The sequence below is a fragment of the Heteronotia binoei genome, chromosome 6 (genome assembly GCF_032191835.1).
Source record: "Heteronotia binoei isolate CCM8104 ecotype False Entrance Well chromosome 6, APGP_CSIRO_Hbin_v1, whole genome shotgun sequence".
In the NCBI taxonomy this organism is placed as follows: Eukaryota; Metazoa; Chordata; class Lepidosauria; order Squamata; family Gekkonidae; genus Heteronotia; species Heteronotia binoei.
This window is the reverse complement of record NC_083228.1, coordinates 995,853-1,014,955: the sequence shown is the minus strand read 5'-3', so window position 1 is coordinate 1,014,955 and position 19,103 is coordinate 995,853. Positions and strand designations below refer to the sequence as shown.

The following is a 19,103-nucleotide window of genomic DNA, read 5'->3' as shown; positions in this document are numbered from 1 at the left end:
TCTATTGTAATTTTACCAATGTTGTTAAAATCTGGCATCTCGTGTGGTGTTTTTTGTCAATAATATTAATAAAGTTTGTTTCAAAGTATAGAGTAGCAAGCCAAGCCTTGTATCAACAGTTGTTACTTTTATAGTTTTTTTCTTTTGTTACAATATCACTTTTCTGTATAGCCATCTCCATCTGTATAGCGATGGTAAGAAGGCAGCTTCTTGTATTCATGTGTAGAACCAGGAAGGCTGGGCTCCCACACCTTTCTTAGCCACTGGGAGCCCTTGGGCCAGTTGCTCTCTTTCTCTCAGCCCAGTCTATTTCACAGGGGAAGTGATGCATGGAATTTAAATACTCCCTGATGACTGTGCAGTCAGACATCTTGCCATTACAATGAGTAACTTTTTGAAAACAGGCAGTATCAGTCAATAAAGCTGCCTCTTTGTGTGTGTGAGGCCACATTCAGGCTCTCCTTAAAGGTAAAAGTAAAGCAAGCACCAGTCGTTTCCTACTCTGGGGTGACGTTGCTTTCATGACATTTTCATGGCAGACTTTTTATGCGGTGGTTTGCCATTGCCTTTCCCAGTCATCTACACTTCTGACTCTGGGGTGACATCGCATCAGGACATTTTCATGACAGGCTTTTTTTACAGGGTGGTTTGTCATTGCCTTCCCCAGTCATCTACACTTTACCCCCAGCAAGCTGGGTACTCATTTGAAGTATAGCCACCTTCAAGAGGGGTTTAGATAAAAATATGGAGCACAGGTCCATCAGTGGCTATTAGCCACAGTGTATGTGTGTATATAAAATTTTTTGCCACTGTGTGACACAGAGTGTTGGACTTGATGGGCCGTTGGCCTGATCCAACATGGCTTCTCTTATGTTCTTATGACCGATCTTGGAAGGATGGAAGGCTGAGTCAACCTGGGGCTGGCTACCTGAACTCAGTTTCCGCTGGGATCAAACTCAGGTCGTAAGCAGAGTTTGGACTGCAGTACTGCAGCTTTACCACTCTGTGCCATGGGGCTCTTAACCTCTCCTTACCTATGAATAAATAGTTATTATTACGATTTCAGTTTATTTATTTTTAGATTTTTGCAACTGATATACAGGCCTTGAATTCAGCAGGAGCTCACAGGAGCACAGCTCCTGAACCTTTCTGAGGGTTCCTCCTCCTCATTCCCACCTTGCCTACTGATGCAGCTGTATAACAATCACTGGATGAGCTCCACCACCTATTTTTCTACAGAACGACCCCTGCTAATATATATTTGAACATGGAAATAATTAATACAAAGATTGTATATTTTAAAGCATGAGATTTCTTTGTTATTAGCATATAATTTAAGGACATTTCCATAAGTAGCAAAAATATGGATTTGGGCATCATCCCTTGAGATCTTCAAGCTGGGATCTGAATCCAACATTAGTAAAATGTTAGTTTGAAAAGACAGAGGCCATGATCCAACTCTAGTCATGGGCTAGTGTATAATAATAACTGTTACAACAACAGATGTAGGGTCATCAACTTCCACTCTTACTGATACTTGCTATTCAGATTCAATGTGATACATTTCCTGGAAAATACAATGGCTGCAGAGTGAAATCCAGATTCAAACAGGCAGTGGTTAACAATCAAAACAGAAGGCATGTTTCAGAGGTGTATTCCCTCTTACCAGCAAAACAGTCAATTTTAGATCTTTAGGAAGCTGAAACGGATCACCAGGTGAAGCGGTCACTGGCACTGAACTGGGGAAAATGTTCCGCCCAAAGCAGCATCCCCAGCACTGAATGGCACCCTCCAAACAGCCCCTCTCTTGGATCTGTGAAGGCAGCTGAAAGAGGCGAGTCAGGTGAACTTTTTCATGAACCGGAGTTTGGCGTAGGCGATCACAAGGAAGATGACCATCATGCAGAGGAGGGCAATGATATTCTCCCACATGGCCCAGTTATTTAGCTCCACTCCCTGGCTGCAGAGATATTCTTCACCAGAGCAACTGTTAAAAAAACAATTTGCAGATTTGGAGTTATTTGGACCAGCGTGCTATCTCTACAAAAATAACCTTTTCACCAGTCCCAAATGCAAACGTTTCTTACTAAGCCAAGGCTACAGCTGACATTGTCATTGTGACAGTAACTTCCCCTCTTATTCCCCAGAGATGTCAGTTCTGCTTTGTACTTGCTTCTGTTTTACTGGAAACCTTCTTAAAGGTAAAGGTAGTCCCTTGTGCAAGCACCAGTCGTATCTGACTCTAGGGTGACGCATCATGACGTTTTCACGGCAGACTTTTTACGGGGTGGTTTGCTATTGCCTTCCCCAGTCATCTATACTCCCCCCCCCCCAGCAAGCTGGGTACTCATTTTACGCACCTCAGAAGAATGGAAGGCTGAGTCAACCTGAGCCCGCTACCTGAGCCCAGCTTTCGCCAGGATCCAACTGAGGTCATGAGCAGAGCTTGCACTGCAGTACTGCAGCTTTACCACTCTGCGCCACGAGGCTCGTGGAAACCTTCCTGCTGTCTTGCAAATCCATTTTGAAATTAAATCTGTTATGGTTGGAAGATATGGTGGCCACCAAGTCAGAATTTTATTCTCTCTGCCTCTGTAGAAATGTTATTCTCTTTGCCCCTTTTTGATAGGCTTTTTTACCACAGAAAGATGACTGCTTCAACAGAGTTTTCCAAAGTACAAAATACATATGTTCAAGAGGAGCCATAAGCAACCCCAACTTTAAGACCCCCTCATTTTTGTGGCCCAGAATGCAAGAGGCTGACACTTACATTTGCCCAGGCTGGGGGATATATTGGGAACAGCTAGTCCACAACCTGGATTCACTGACGTTGCCGCAGAAATCCAAGCCTCTAAACTCGTTCGCTTCAAGGGCCTGTGCAGGAGACCAGAGACCAAATGAGAGGAACACAGATGAAGAGGAGAACCCCTCTTTATTTATTCTCCATATTTGCCTTTTTTTGAAGCCAGCCTTTCTCACTGAGATTCAAGGTGGATTGCGGGATATAAAACAGCAGACAGCATAAAACAGACAATGGACCGCGTAATATGACTGAGATTACAGAATTAGAGAACAGCGCAGACAACAAACAATCTATACTAGGGGTGGCCAAACTGTGGCTCTTTCACACATCTTGAAGCCCCTTCTGCCCTGTTGGCCAGCTTGGAGAATGCATTCAAAGTTAAAGTTGCTTTCTTTCCACCTCTCCCTCCCCATCTTCCTTCCTTCCTGTCTTGCAGTTCTCAAATATCTGACTTTATTCTATATGGCTCTTATGTTAAGCAAATTTGGCCACCCTTGATCTAAATGGAGGCCTACTCCACTCAATACAGAATTTGGAATTATCAGGTACAAGACAAAGCAGTAAAATCAGGTGACAGCATTCTGCAATAATCTTTTTAGTGGATTACAATCCTGTTCTGTAAAAAAAAATCTGAGCATTTCTAATCTTTAACTACCAATTCAATATTGGTAGATTTTAATAAATAATAAATCATTTTATCCAGAACAGCCTTTTACTATTTATTACCACTATCCTGGGCTCTTTTTTTGAGCAGGAACACACAAGAATGCAGTCCCAGCTGGCTTGGTGTCAGGGGGTGTGGCCTAATATGCAAATGAGTCCCACTATTTAATACAAGGACATGAATTTAGCTTTGCCTGCTCTGATTTAAATATCTTAAAAGGTCTTAATTTTCAGAGAGTGGTGGTGTGCTTGATCTCTGAAAAACAAGGCTCACAGCAATCATGATTCCGTTTGGAAGTATTGAATGTTGCATTCAAATAAGTTGCTTTACAATATCTTCTTGCCACAGGGCCAAAACAGGCTTGCCAGCCTCCAGGTGGGGCCTGGAGTTCTTCCAGAATTACATGACTGATCTCCAGACCCGTGGAGAAAACGCTGAGCCCCCTTCCCTCCTCCAACACCACCACCCCAAGGTCCCACGTCCCCAATCTCCAACTGTGGGACTGGCAACCCCAGGCACTCAGCATGTGGCTGCCCAAACCAAGAGACCTGTTTCTCCTCCGCTCCTCCCCGCACTGCCCAGAGAGCTGCCACTTCATTTCCAACCCCCCATCAATCCTGGTTCCAGAAGAAACCAGCCAAAGGAAGCACGTAAAAGGCGCCTACGAACCGTCAGACCGTATCTAGGAATGCTGAAGTACTTCAGCCAGTTCAGCCAACCCATCACAGAGGGAAGATTCACCAATAAGCCTGAAAAGATCTAGAATTTTTGAAGGGAAGAAAATTTATAAGTCAATATATTCTTCAGAAGACTCTCCTTGGCCAAAGAAATGCAGTCAGGCCGAGAGAGAACTACCTATCAGTACCCTCCCCCTCCTTCAGCAGCCATTGATGGTGTTCCTGTGGAAGAGGCATTTCAAATACAGACCTTCCCCCCCAAAAAAACATTTTATTAGAGAATAAACCCCCCAAAAGTACATATAATACCTTAAAAGTGATATACAGAAAAACTGGCAATGTAACAATGTACAGACTTCCAGAAAAATGCACATGTTAACAGGGAGGCTCCCAAACTGGCATGACTGACAGAGTGGGGCTTGAAGTTCTACATTTAAAACCGATCTCCAGACCTCAAAAAACAGTCCCCCTGGAGAAAACGGAATATTTGGAGGGTGTATTCTATGCTGTTGCACCAATATTGAGCTCTTTCCTCTCCCCAAGCTTTGCTCTCCCCTGGCACTGTCCCCAAATCTACAGGAATTTCCCAAGCCAGAGTTCCAGCCCTGATTATTGATTCAGACCAGGCTTACCAACATGAAAACAAAGCAAATTGTGATGATGAGGTTAGCGATGGCCACCACGTTCATCCCGGCAGAGATGGCCAAGGCCATAGAGGTGGCTGTGTAGGACACGAGCACCAGCGTCAACATGAAGAAGAAGAACTTCCCTGCTTCCGCTCGATAGCCTAAAAACAGCAGGACAGAGAGCCCAGTGAAGCAGGGCTATAGCCAGGATTTTAAAAGTCAGGGGCCTTTTAAAAGTGGGGGGCCCCCCTTTCTCATCCACTGCGGGGTTTGCTGTTTCTCAGAAGCTTCTGGGGGAGGGGCAAAACCTGGAGGCTCTGGAAGTGACCAAATCGAGGCAGCCCACCTTAAAACTTTGGCGCTAAGAAGGGACTGCACCTTCCAGGCAAGCAGGGAGGTTCCTTCCATCTCCCCCCCCCCCCGCCTGTTCCACACAGCTTCCTCTGCTTCCTGCTCCTCCGCCTCCATCTTTTGCTGCTTCAGTGCACTGTGCCCTACGCAGCTCTCCCAGTTCCGCCTGCTGCTCAGGACAAAAATAAAAAATAAAAATGGCTGCACCCTGGAGGGGTCCCTGGAAGTCAGGGCGCAATGCCCCCACGGGCCTGCAGTGAACAGGTGAGTGGCAGGGATGACTGCTGGAAAGGAAAGGCCTTCTAGGGAAGACAGGAGGGAGGAAGGGAGCCAAAAATTTCCCCAGTGGGACAGGATCACAGGCCATGGGGTGTGGCTGCAGCAGTTAGGAAGGGTCTCCGACTCATCCTTATAACCACTGAAATGACCGGTATCAAGCTAGGCTTGGCAAGTCCAGGTTGGGAAATGCCTGAAGATCTGGGGTTCGAGCTTGAGGAGGATGAGGTTCCAGAAGGGGGTAGAATCAGTGACCAAAACTCAGACTGCACTTCCCTGCACTGGTCTGATCTCCTGGCCTCATCAGCTGCACTGGGTAACATTGCTGCTTATTTCTGGACAAAAGTTCTTTTGTTGCCCGCTCAGAAATGGGGGGTTTGTGAAAGACTTCCCTCCCTAGCTCCACATATCTTGGAGACACAAAGCTGCCTTCTACTGAACCAGACCCTTCATTCACCCAGGACAGCATTGCCCACTCAGGCTCACAGGGGCCTTTCGGATCCCATCTTTCAACCTGGAGATGCTGGGGACTGGCACATGCGACTCTCCTGCTCCCCTGCTGAAACAAGGCAGTCAAGTCCCTGCTAGGGTCACAGTGCCAGGCAGGCAAAAACGTGGATTAGTTTACTGTGATGGAAATGGCTGCATGTGCTCACATTCACAAGGTCCTAGGGGGGCATCTCACTTCCTCCTCCCCCCACCTTTCTTTCCCTTCCCCTGAAAACTCCCATATCCTCACCTTTCCCTGCTGCAGGGTTGCCAAGTCTAATTCAAGAAATATCTGGGGGCTTTGGGGGTGGAGCCAGGAGACACTGGGGGTGGAGCCAGAAGCAAGGTTGTGACAAGGCTAATTGAACTCCAAAGGGAGCACTGGCCATCACATTTAAAGGAACTGTGTGCCTTCCCTCCATTGGAAATAATGAAGGATAGGGGAACCTTGGTTTGGTGCTCATAGAATTGGACCCTCTGATCCAATCTTTTTGAAACATGGAGGGTGTTTTTAGGAGAGGCATTGGATGCTATGCTGAAAATTTGATGTCTCTACCTCAAAAACAGCCCTCCCAGAGCATTAAATAAAATGTTGAGCATTAAAATATGAGAGTTTTTAAATGGTTACTATATTCTTTGTTCACCATCACAGTAGTTGTTTAACTTTTATTGTCTGTCCCACCTGGGGATTGGCAGCCCTACCCTGCTTCCTTCTCTCATTCCTACCCAGTATCCAACCAACCTTTTATCTGTCCCCACCTTCAGTTATATTTATTATTTCTTCTCTCGAAGCAGCCCTGTGAGGGAGGGTGTGACTGGTCCGAGGCCATCCAGTGAGCTGCCAGGGCAGAGAGAGGATCTGCAGCTGAGTCTCCCAGATCCACGACTGGCCAACACTGGCCTCCGTGGGGCAGCTGGTGCTCAGCAGTTTCAAGCACTGAGGCATGGACAGGCCTCAGACTTTAAAGACAGCCTTGGGAAGGGCTGCTCCCGGTTCCCCTGCCTTTTACTAACAGAAACCAAACCTAGAATGTTGGCAAAGATATTGCGGCAACAGCCACTGAGGACATCCTTTTTGGTGTAGAGCCAGTTTGGTGTAGTGGTTAAGTGTGCAGTCTCTTATCTGGGAGAACCGAGTTTGATTCCCCACTCCTCCACTTGCACCTGCTGGAATGGCCTTGGGTCAGCCAGAGCTCTGGCAGAGTTTTCCTTGAAAGAGCAGCTGCTGTGAGAGCCCTCTCAGCCCCACCCACCTCACAGGGTGTCTGTTGTGGGGGAGGAAGGTAAAGAGATTGTGAGCCGCTCTGAGACTCTTCGGAGTGGAGGGCAGGATATAAAACCAATATCTCCTTCTTCTAAAGCTACAGGTGCTTTTTTATCAGTTGAGGGTTTTTTTAAACCCTCAGTTACAGTGCCAGCCCCCAGCAGAGGGGGGCTTCTCCCTGCTCCAGGCCTGTAGCTATGGGGGGGGGGAGCTGTGGGGGCCCTGACCCCTGACTTCCTGCCAGGTGCCCCTGACCTTCCCTTCCTCCCTACCCTCTCCCCCTTGCCACCCCTGTGGGGATGAAAGCTGAGATGCTGGGGGCTGCCCCCTCCCTCCCCCTCATGATCTAATTTGTCTTCTCCCACAGTGACTATCACTTTACTATTACTATTACATCTCGGGCTCATATATATGTTTTAATTTGTAAATGTGCCCACGCTACCTATGCTGTATTTTTATCTTATTGGCTTTGTTTTGATTTTATTATTATTTTACTGTTGGGTTTTAATTGTTATTTGTAATCTGCCCTGAGCCCTCTCATAGGAAAGGGTGGAATATAAATCTACTAAATAAGTAAATCAAATGCATGGGGGCCATTTACAGGATGGGGGGAGGGAGGGGAGGTAAGGCACCCCGAGTCATGCAGCAGTGGACAGGGGAGGGGAGTTGCTAAGTGCCCCCTGACTTTTTTACATGCCCCCCCCCAAACTTTTAAAATCCTAGCTACAGGCCTGCACTGCTCTGGCCCAGCTGGCTGGGGAAGCTCTTCCCCTAAACAGGGATTTCACCACACAATGTTCCCAACACACTTGCATCACGTGGAAGCGGCATCATTGCACTGGGGACGATGCGCAGGGGATGCTCTGGTCTTGGCCAAACTCTGTGGTTTAAACCCAATTTAACATAGAGTTTGTCCAAAAACCAGGGTCCCCTGTGCAATGTCCCCAATGTGATGACATCACTTCTAGGTGCCAACCCTCAGAACATCCCCCCCCCCCAAAAAAAAAAATCCTACTGCCAGGCCAGTGAGGGGACCTGGCGACCATAACCCTCAATGTTTTTTCTTTTTTTCAGATTTCAGATTTTTCTGCAAAGTTGGGACATATTTGGGGTTTGTAGAAAGACACTGCCCCAATAACAGGCAGGGAGATGGGTTGGAAGTAGGGATGCCAGCCTCCAGGTTGGGAGATTCCTGGAGATTCCGGGGGTGGAACCTGGAGCAGACAAGGTTTGGGGAGGCCACAGAGTCCGTTCTGCAAGGCGGCCATTTCCTCCGGGGGAACTGATTTCTCTGTCATTTGGAGACCAGCTGTACTTCTGGGAGATCTCCAGCCACCACCTGGACACTGGCAAAGCTACTTGGAAGGGGAAGGCAGAAGGAGGGAGATGCTGCTGGCCTGCCCCTTCCCATCCCCGTCACACCTCTGCAGCAGTGTCCTTACCGATCATCCAGTAGCTGATGCATGAAAAGACAATAGCCGGCAAGGTCCTCATGGGGAGCAGGTCTCCAAACATCAGAGCCAGGAAATAGGCTGACACACGATAATAGCCGCTGGTATACTGGTGGCTGTTGGGACAGAACAGGATGCGGCTCACATGCTGGACGGGAGGGAAAGAACATTCGGCCAGATTCTTGGCCACGGTTGCTCTGTCTTAGCATTAGATTGAGGGCTGATTTACACATTTCACAGTACAGGCATGCAGACTCTCCAGAAAGGTTTACCTGGAGTTCTCTGCAGGGAAATCCATTTGAAAACCAGAATTGTGGAATGCTTTCCCAGAGGCCACAACGGCCCTGCGGGATCTCTCTACTTTCTGCAGGGCCTGCAAAACTGAACCGTTCCGAAAAGCCTTTACTATCTAACTGGGAGAGGACTGCCACCCCACATCATTATAGAGCTACAATACCACATGATCACCATCAGGAAAGAAGAACCCACCTAAATTGAAGTGGCACAGTACCACGGAATGGTTTGAATTGTAACTATATTTTATTGATTTTAAATTGTAAATATAAATGCCTGTTAGCCGCCCTGAGTCCGCTTGTGGAGAGGGCGGGATAGAAATTTAAGGAAATATATAAATAAATTTCCCAGATGCAGCCCATCCTCTAGGCAGACCTAGGTGGCTGCCTAGGGCGCAGACTGGGGGGTGACAAATTGGACCCTGCCTCCTGAGTGATTGATATCTCCCAGGAAGAGAGGCCCTCTGGGAGCTGGGAAGAGGCTGCGTGCTCCCTGGCCACCTCTGTGGTGCTCACCCCACCCCGCTGCCCACCCCCTATGGGCAAAGCAGGAGGGTGGGGAGAGCATGTGCGGCAGCATGCCAAGGCACAGAGAGGCTGTGCTCTGCTGCTATCGCTCTGCTTCCACTTCTGGAAGGCAGAGCAATGGCAAGTGGCCTCTCTTCGCCACTCAGAGCCTTGCTGTGCCACCGTGCATGCTCTCCCCGCCCTCTGGCTTTGCCTGTGGGGGTGGGGCCTTGCCTAGGGCGCCATACACCGTAGGGTCACCCCTGCCACTTCCCAAGTACATTGGAGGGGCTAGCGTGATTCAAACTGGGATCACAGATGGTGCTAAGACAGAGGAGCCGTCCTCCACCTGAAATGGCTCCAGGAAGAGTGTTTACCCTACTGGGAAAACATTACATGTGGAGCCCTCAGCAGCTCCCCAGGGCCATTGCAGGTTGGGAAAAGAGTGCCTGCAGAAAGGCTCCTTCTCACCCGGCACTCCAGTCCCCAGCACAGAATTCCAGGGGCTCCAGAGCTCTGGCAGCAGCCCCGTGTTTGTCGTGCAGACACAGAAACGTCTGAGCAGTTCCCTTTCATCCATTTAGATAAGGCACCCCGAACCTGGTGTCCAGAGCACCAATGAGTCGGTCAACCCCTTGCCAAGTGCTTGGAGAAAGTGGACAGAGCTGGGTGGGTCTTTGGCCCAGCAGAGCATGTGGCTGAAATGCTGAAGAGGTACCGCTAGAGTTACAGATAACCTCAGTCCCTGACATTTTAGTTGCAGCCACTACCTGTGTCAGAATTGTGGTGTGTGATTTTAAAGAAATTATTTCTTTCTTTAAAATTCCCCTATTGGTCCAAGCCTTCCATAAAGATTTCTTCCCAATTCTTATGTGTGGATTGGCCCATAATGTTGCTTTAGCATGCAAACTATTTTTTTGTGAGCAGGGCTTTTTTTGAGCAGGGAACACACAGGAATGCAGTTCCAGCTGGCTTGGAATTAGGGGGTGTGGCCTAATATGCAAATGAGTTCCTGCTGGGCTTTTTTCACAAAAAGCCCTGCTTGTGAGGAGAATTGATACTTACATAAACAGTTTCTTATCCCTGATGAACAGCTCAATGGAAGACACACTGGAGAAGCACTGGTTTGTGGTTACAAAAAACAAGGATCCAACTCTGAAAGAGGTAACCAAAACGGAGTCAGATGCCGTCATGAGTTCCCCTAGAAACAGATCTGTTTGTATTCTGTGCCAAAATGTCCCCAAATGTCATTGTGTTCAAGACAAATCATTTATGAATAAATAAAAGTCTTTCACTTGGAGTAAATATGTACATACGTTATTCTAAAGTTAGAACTATTTGCAGATTTCTGTGTTAGTTTGAGGTTTTTTGCCAGGGAGAACTCAGCAGAAGGAGGACAGTGATGGACAGCTGAGGAGCAGCTCCTGGTGGGTGGGAACATGGCAAGAATCCCTGAAAATACATGTTGTCGTACCGTACAAGGAAACCGCCTTCCCTGGACACGAGAACACTCAGTAAAAACTGCCTGCACCATTTCACAGGGCTCTGTCAAAAAGTGAGTTCTAGAAACTTTTTTTTATTTTATTTTTAAAGTTTAAATTACTAAGAATCTCATCCCTTGGTCAAAACCAAACCAAAACACCCAAGCATGTTGAAATCACAGGAGACCTGGCCTATAAAGTCACCAAAAGCTATGCTTGAACCACCCTATTGCTGGTACGACTAGGCCATTATCAATAGGATTGCCAACTCCAAGTAGGGGAGATTGGGGGGTGGGGTTTGGGCCTAGGGATCACCCTCAAAAGTAGCCCTTTTCTCCAGGGGAACTGATCGCTATCATCTGGAGGTCAGCTGTAATTCTAGGAGATCTCCAGGAGCCACGGGGGGGGGGGGGGAGGCGGGGATTGCAACCCTAGCCATCACCCAGTCCTTGTTTGCAAGGGCCAAGAACATTCTTCTGCTGCTGCCCTGCAGAGAGCCTTCCAAGGATCTTTTCGGCCCGAGGGATCCAGCTTGCTTGGGGAAACAACAGGAGAAGCAGCAGGTGTCACTGCTGACCTGACCTGGATGGTCCGGGTTAGCCTCATCTCCTCGCATCTTGGAAGCTAAGCAGTGTCAGCCCTGGCTAGTGTTTGAATGAGAGACCACCAAGGAAGTCTAGGGCAGGCAATGGCAAACCACCTCTGGGCTTAGGTTGCCAGCTCTTACCTGGCTGTCAGCAGGGGACTCCAGTCCTCTTTCTCAGAGTGCTTCGCACATGCAATCACCCAGCTGCCCCTGGAAACACAGCCTCTGTGTGTGCTTGTGCATGCACATGTGGGGGGAAACACCTCATAAAAAGCAGCAGGGAATCTGAGGGACATCACTGAAACAATTTGGACTTGCTTGTCTTTTGTTTTGCCTTCCTCCCTAAAGGAACCCAAAAGCCACTTACATCCTTCTCTTCTCCACTCTTTCATCCTCACAACAACCCTGTGAAGTAGTGTGAGACTGGCCCAAAATCACCCAGTGAATTTCCATGACAGAGTGGGGATTTGAACCTGGGTTTCCCAGCTCCTCGTCTGACCATCTAAACACTATACCACATTGGCTCCCCAAACAAGAGGGTCTTCATATGTGGTAATCATCCTGACCTGGCCTAAGAGGATCTTTGCAACTCAGATTCCAAGGTAATCCACATGAACTGCTTTGAATACTCTGAAAGGCTTCATCTCGCCCTTATCCATGGCTGTTACAAAAGATTCCTGATGAAACCCCCCCCCCCCGCCACCTAGAGTGTTGCCATTCTCCAGGTGGGGCAGCCTGGGGGCCTCCTGGAATTACAACCAGCATCTCCAGATGACAGAGCTCAGCTACCCTGGAGGAAATGGCTGTTCTGGAGGGTGGACTCTTGAGTACTGGACTCCACTGAGGCCTCACCCTTCCACCCAGAAATCTTCAGGGATTTCCCAGCTCAGAGCTGGCAACGCTTTTACTCCATTGAAATCAATGGGCTTGGAAACCTTGTTTCGGAGGGCACTGTGTTACTCTTTGGAAGTGTCACTGATTTTATGCCTCCCTCTCCCCTCCCAGTCAATGGATTTATTGGGACTGCCTGGTTGGGGTTTCTCCAAGGGGGGAGCAAGCTGTTTCAGCCCAGGGCTGAGTGGTTACCGATTCTGAACTCCGCTCTCGTTGAGCTTCACGCCAAAGAAAATGGCGCCCACAATGAGTGCCAGGATGACGGTCACCAGAATCTGGAAGAGAACAAGAAGGAGGAAGGAGGAAGAACTCCTTGAAGAACTTCAACACCCCAAAAAGGCCTGCCTGTTTCTGAAAAATTCAATACAAGTGAAAAGGTTTTTCATCAGCCCCAGATCAATTTTGTTAGCAAAAGGCAATTGATCTTTTGTGCTGCAATTTAAAAGAGAAATGCCAAGTGCCTCAAATGTATACGTAAAAGGATTAAGTTCTCCAGCAGAGAGTAAAGCTGGTTGCAAAAAGTCAAGATCCTAAAGCAGGGACTCCCCCACGTGGTGCCCTGCTGTGGTGGCAGCTGCCGGTAAACCTTTCCTGGTACCTGTCCAGTATTTTTAGAAAGTGGGCAGGACCAAGTCAGGCTTTTGCCCAGCAAACTGGGTTTCCAGCCCTGGGTTGGGAAATTTCTGGAGATTTGGGGGGGGGGGGGGTGGAGCTTGCAGAAGGTGGGGTTTCGGGAGGGGAGAAACTTCAGTGGGGTATAATGCCATATAATCCACCTTCCAAAGCAGGGCTTTTCTCCAGGGGAGCTGGAGACCAGCTGGAGCTGTAATCTGGAGACCAGCTGTAGTTCTGGGAGATTTCCAGCCACCACCTGGCTTTTGATTAGCCACTCGAAATTTGATTGGCTGTACAGATTTTTTCTGTGGTGGCAGGATCTTCACTGTGTGACTGAAGTATGATTGGGCAGCCATTTTGTGTCTGGCTTCACCTCTTGCAGCAGCCATTTTGCAGTTGAACTCATCATTCTGTATTGGAATTCTAAAGAGAGAAATGCTCACTAAAGGAGAATGAATGGTTCTTGTCTAGAATTGTTTCTGATTACTGGACATCTGGGGGGGGGGGGGGGCTCAGCAGCCAGTTGACTGAAGCCACTGCTTGGGAGAAAGAAGCAGTGGGTGTGGTTTGCACCTGCCACAGCTTCCAAGGTCTGTGCTACGAAGTTTTATTCATTTAAAACTGTATTCACCACCTTTCCTCCTCTTGTTACAGAGCAGCTTGCAAATAATAGTTAAACACTTCCAGTTACAACCCCAGAATCCAGGGCTGCGATGGGCAGTCTGAGGATGAGAAAATAGCAGGGGTAAGGGATGCTGTGGCTGCCTCTTGTTGCCTTCTGTGGTTGTGTGTCTGGGAGGCACGAAACTCCCATGGCATGGCACCAGGTGCCATCAGGAGGTCCACCAATGGGACCAGGACACTAGAAGCTCTCCCACCAGCACCAAGAATACGTAGCATCACTGTGCCAGTCAGAGAGTTCCATCTATACCCTGTGGCTAATAGCCACTGATAGATCTCTGCTCCATATTATTATCCAATCCCCTCTTAAAGCTGACTATGCTTTTAGCCGCCACTACCTCCTGTGGCAGTGAATTCCACATGTTAATCACCCTTTGGGTGAAGAAGTACTTCCTTTTATCCCTTCTAACCTGACTGCTCAGCAGTTTCGTTGAATGCCCATGAGTTCTTGTATTGTGAGAAAGGGAGAAAAGGACTTCTTTCTCTACTTTCTCCATCCCATGCATAATCTTGTAAACCTCTATCATGTCACCCCGCAGTCGACGTTTCTCCAAGCTAAAGAGCCCCAGGCGTTTTAACCTTTCTTCATAGGGAAAGTGTTCCAAACCTTCAATCATTCTAGTTGCCCTTTTCTGCACTTTTTCCAATGCTATCCTTTTTGAAGTGCAGTGACCAGAACTGCACACAGTACTCCAAATAAGACCGCACCATCGATTTATAAAGGGGCATTATGATACTGGCTGATTTGTTTCAGTTCCCTTCCTAACAATTCCCAGCATGGCGTTGGCCCTTTTTATTGCAATTGCACACTGTCTTGACATTTTCAGTGAGTTATCTACCACGACCCCAAGATCTCTCTCTTGTCTCTGCCAGTTCACACCCCATCAACTTGTATTTGTAGTTGGGATTTTTGGCCCCAATGTGCATTACTTTGCACTTGGCCACATTGAACCTCATCTGCCACGTTGACGCCCACTCACCCAGCCTCAACATGTCCCTTTGGAGTGCCTCACAATCCTCTCTGGTTCTCACCACCCTGAACAGTTTAGTGTCAGCTGCAAACTTGGCCACTTCACTGCTTACTCCCAACTCCAGATCATTAAAGAACAAGTTTCTCATCCCAGAATCTGGCTCCTTACTTGTGCCACAGAAGCCTGAGGATTTCGAATGAGGTTCTTGAAGGAGCGCTGCGAAACCCAGTAGAGCTGAGTGAGGAAACCATTGGCATAGGTCACTTGGGCTCCCAGCCGTAGCTTCTTCCCAGCAATGCCTTGGCCATTCTCCACTCTCTGGAGCTCTTTCAGCAGGTCCTGGTATTGACTGGAGGCCAGGTATTTCTTGTGCAGAGAGTCCACCACAGTTTTGGCCATGCCCTGCTCCTCCTCCTCCTCCACAGGATTCTCACCATCGGTCTCTGAAATGGAAGCACTCAGTCAGTGCAACTGATGTGCTGACATTCACATCCATTTCTCAGGAATGGGAGCACACCTTTGTTATTTTTTTATTACAAATCACAAAATATAAAGCACAGAAATATCACAGGCAGATGAGGAAAACCTCCCCAATCATATAAATACCAAACGATGCCTCAGCATCGTATCACTCAAAATAACATTCTGATTTGTCATTCTTCTCCTCCTCACAACACTGTTTTTCGTTCTCTAAGTTCTCTTAAAGGTTGGGATGCCATCTTTTAACCTCAGGGAAGACTGGGTTCCCATTCCTAGTGATGCTCCAGCATGATCCCATGGTCACTCTCCTCCATGTTCTTACCAGTGTGGTTTTTCACATCTGTTCCCTTGGACTTCTGAACACCTTTCCCGGCTGTCACGGCCGTAGAGTCACCGTTGATCACATCGAGGAAAAAGTCAGCTGGGTTGTTGAAAGGTTCACACTCATACCCTGGGGTGTGGGGGGGGGGGGAGAGAGAGAAGATAATACTGTTGCCCACTTCAAAACAAACTCCAAAGAGTTCAGGATTGCTGCTCTTTGCTTCTCCTCCTCCACAGCCTCTCTTGGAGTATATTTCATGTCTTTAGAGCTAAAATTAAATGTTAAATAGGAGGCCTTTAAAAAAACCATGAAGGCAACAAAATGTTGGTTTCTGATTACCTAGTATCAAGATCATGTCAGCTATTAAAAATACAAAGTGGCAAAATAGAATTGAAAACTGCTGAAAAGCTGAATAATAAATATGATTGGTTTCAAATGCAACAAATAAAGAGCTTGGTGGAGAATGATATTAAAACTGAAGGAATAAGAAAAGAGCATACAGAAATAGAAAAAGTTCTGCTTGGAGACAACAAAAAATTAATTTCAAAATTATATAAATTACTTTTAAAATGGTCTATGGGAGATGAAGTAGTGAAAAATTATTAAGTGGGCAATTAATGTAAATAAAGAAATACAGATGGAAACTTGGGAATATTTGTGGAAGAACTCTATGAAGCTTTCGATGTGTCATAGTATTAAAAAGAACTGTTTTAAAATGATGTATAGATGGTATATGACTCCTAAGAAATTGGCAAAGATGAATAATAAGATGCCAGACAGATGTTGGAAATGTAAAAAGCATGAAGGTTCTTTCTACCATATGTGGTGGACTTGTGAAAGAGCAAAAAAGTATTGGCAGATGATTCAACAAGAAATTTCTAGGATCTTGGGATATGAATTTAAGAAAGTTGCAGAGATTTTTCTGTTGGGATTACAAATGGAAAAATTTCCAAAAGAAGATAGAACTATAATTTGGTACTTGCTTTCAGCTTCTAGGACATTATATGCACAGTTGTGGAAGCAAGAAAAAATACCAGAGAAATGGGATTGGATTGTAAAAGTCATGACATGGAGTGAAATGGACAAATTAACAAGAATTTTAAGAGACTATGATTTAGAAGTTTTTAAGATGGAGTGGGAAAAGTTCAGAAGATATGTAGAAAAAGAGTGGAAAATAAAAGGACATTGGACAATTTTTGATAATGATTAAGTCTTAGAAAAAAGAAGAATATTAATTTTTGTTTTTATTAGTTAAGGGTACCTTTAAACATTAGTACTTTAAGTAAATAACACCGGCGGGGATCAAGTAGCGGGGGGAGGGGTGGGTAGAAAGTAATATATGGGATAGATAAAAGAAGTTATTAATGACGCAAGAAATATAATTTGTTACAATATGTTACCAAATAAAATTGTTTAATCATAAGATCATGTCACTGCCTTCAAGCAACCAACTCACAGTGAACGCACTGGGTTTTCCAGGCAAGAGACAAACAGAGATCGTTTGCCATTCTACTCCTGGCCCAGCTTTGCTTCTGAGACGGGGTGGGACTGGGCTCGCCTGGGGTATCCAGTCCAGGGCAAGCAGGCTGTCAAGCTGACCCCAGGAACCCAGTGGAGCTTTCAAGGCAAGAGCTCTTCAGAGGTGGCTTGCCATTGCCTGGTTCCATGTAGAAACCCTCCATTTCCTTGGGCATCTCCCATCCAAGGACTAACCAGAGCTGACCCTGCTTATCTTCTGAGCTCTGGCAAGATCAGGGCTACGTAGGTGGTATATAGACTGATATTTAAATGCCATTGCCAAGGCTGAACTCCACCATGTGAAGCAGAGATCAAAACAAAAATGAGAATCAAAACCCCAGGAAGATTCATATCAAATCTGGCACAAAGCTCTAGCAGGCATTCATTGCAGCGGGATCTGATGGCTCTATGGGTCACAGGCAGACCTATCCGGCAAGCAGCTCATCCCAGCTTCACAGCCTCTTGTGAGAACTCAGCAAACTCACCCACAGAACGAAAATACTCGAGGGCATTTTGGGCCGGGCCGTGGTAGAGAACCTTCCCCAAAGCCAGCAAAGTCAGGCTATCAAAGAGCTTGAAGATGGAATACCGGGGCTGGTGGATGGAGAAGATGATGGTTCTGCCTCTTCTGGAGAGCCTGTGAGGGAAGGGCAAGGCCAAAGGTTCAAAATGCCATCCACAATAATATGCAAGCCTTAAGAAACCTCTTGGAGCGGCAAGTGCTGCATGCAGAGATATGTGGGAAGGGGATGCAGTGAGTGGGTTTTCTCTGCTGCTGCTGTGCTCCCCTTCTCTGGATCTTGGCAGGAGAAAACCTGCTTCAGCTCACACAGTGCAACAAGTTAAGGCAGGGGAAGTTGCCCTTGCCCTCACACCCTGCCTTTATCAAACAACTGATTCCCTGTTTTATGTATGGACAGGAGGAAAATGCCCCTCCACTTTTCAGTGTAAAAAAGGCTCCTACAAGATCTTGGACCTCTGTTTTATGCAGAGACAGCCTGATTCTTCATTAGCAACTGATGTTCATGTCTCCCAAGCATGTGGATGTTTGCTCTTGCAGTGCAGACAGCACCTCTCTTGTTTGCAGGGCAGATAAGCTGCCTGTCTCTTGTGGGGAGGGGGGCCTTTCCCCCCTGCCTTCTCTGCAGTACTCCCTGCCTACCAATGTGTGGGAACAAAGCCTTCGATTCTGTCTCCTGAAGGGTAAGCGGGCTGGTTGCCTATGAGAGGAGCAGGGGAAGCCTCTCTCAGCCTACAGGTGCCCTCCTGCAAATAAGAAGCAAAGAGTTCCCCCTGGCTGGCAGGTGCAGCCCTGGAGAATGGAATAGTTTAAGTCAACAAAAGTCATGGTCATAGACAATTGTGCAATAATTGATGAAAAGTGGCAATGCTGTGCATAGAAATGCCAAGCATGGTGATCTTGTTTGTTGGGAAGATCAGCTAATTGTTCTGGTTGGGTGATGCCTCTGTCAATTACATTGCTACTAAATTACACTCTTCCTTTCCTGAACTTCCTGGGAAACGAAACCAACAGTGAACCACAGCACTGTCCGATAGAAGCGTTTCTCACCATTCCTGACTGTCAGAAATCTGAATTTGGAACATTTTATGATATTATTTCAGTGGATCATTGGACATTATTTCAGTGACTCTTTTCCATTTCTAAAAATGCAGTGTTTGAATTATTATTGAATTGAATTATTACAATACCAGTCAAACTGGGCTGTTTCAATTAATTTTCAGATGACTGTATGAGAGAAGCATCTCTCTCTCTCTCATTCACACAAACACAGGGTCTATTGATTTGTAAACAAGAAGTGGCAAACCAAAATTAAAGTTACATATAACAAAAGTTGTATTTATGCACAGCTTTTTCAGAGTGCTAAACTGAATGTATTCATAGTTTTCCATGCTACAGTTTTCTTAAATGTTTTAATAATGTACGGGAAGTTTATGTTACTACATTCTCTTGCCTAAATACATCTACAAGTATTCCAATAAATAAAATTAAATAAAGCTTTGAAGTTATTTGATTACAATATTTAGGTTACATTGTGGGTATCTGGACAAACCTAGATTAGCAAATGTAGATCTAAAATAGCTTGAAATAACTCAAGGTTACCACCATACATTTTCTGTGTGGAAAAAAAATGC

At 46.6% G+C, this 19,103-nt stretch overlaps 1 protein-coding gene across 1 annotated transcript in view; it reads right to left on the bottom strand.

Moving 5' to 3' along the window:
- Window positions 1–1,292: 1,292 nt before the first annotated feature.
- The window catches only part of LOC132573493 (broad substrate specificity ATP-binding cassette transporter ABCG2-like), a 32,927-nt gene continuing 15,116 nt past the window's right edge, over window positions 1,293–19,103 (bottom strand). Inside the window, exons 7-16 of the mRNA XM_060240985.1 lie at window positions 17,435–17,586; window positions 15,432–15,560; window positions 14,798–15,072; window positions 12,555–12,637; window positions 10,467–10,556; window positions 8,593–8,717; window positions 4,777–4,931; window positions 4,137–4,226; window positions 2,771–2,874; window positions 1,293–1,987 (exon numbers count right to left, since the gene is read on the bottom strand). Of these exons, the coding sequence (XP_060096968.1) occupies window positions 1,840–1,987; window positions 2,771–2,874; window positions 4,137–4,226; window positions 4,777–4,931; window positions 8,593–8,717; window positions 10,467–10,556; window positions 12,555–12,637; window positions 14,798–15,072; window positions 15,432–15,560; window positions 17,435–17,586 (1,351 nt within the window). The 3' untranslated portion in view covers window positions 1,293–1,839. The remainder of the gene's footprint in view (window positions 1,988–2,770; window positions 2,875–4,136; window positions 4,227–4,776; window positions 4,932–8,592; window positions 8,718–10,466; window positions 10,557–12,554; window positions 12,638–14,797; window positions 15,073–15,431; window positions 15,561–17,434; window positions 17,587–19,103) is intronic.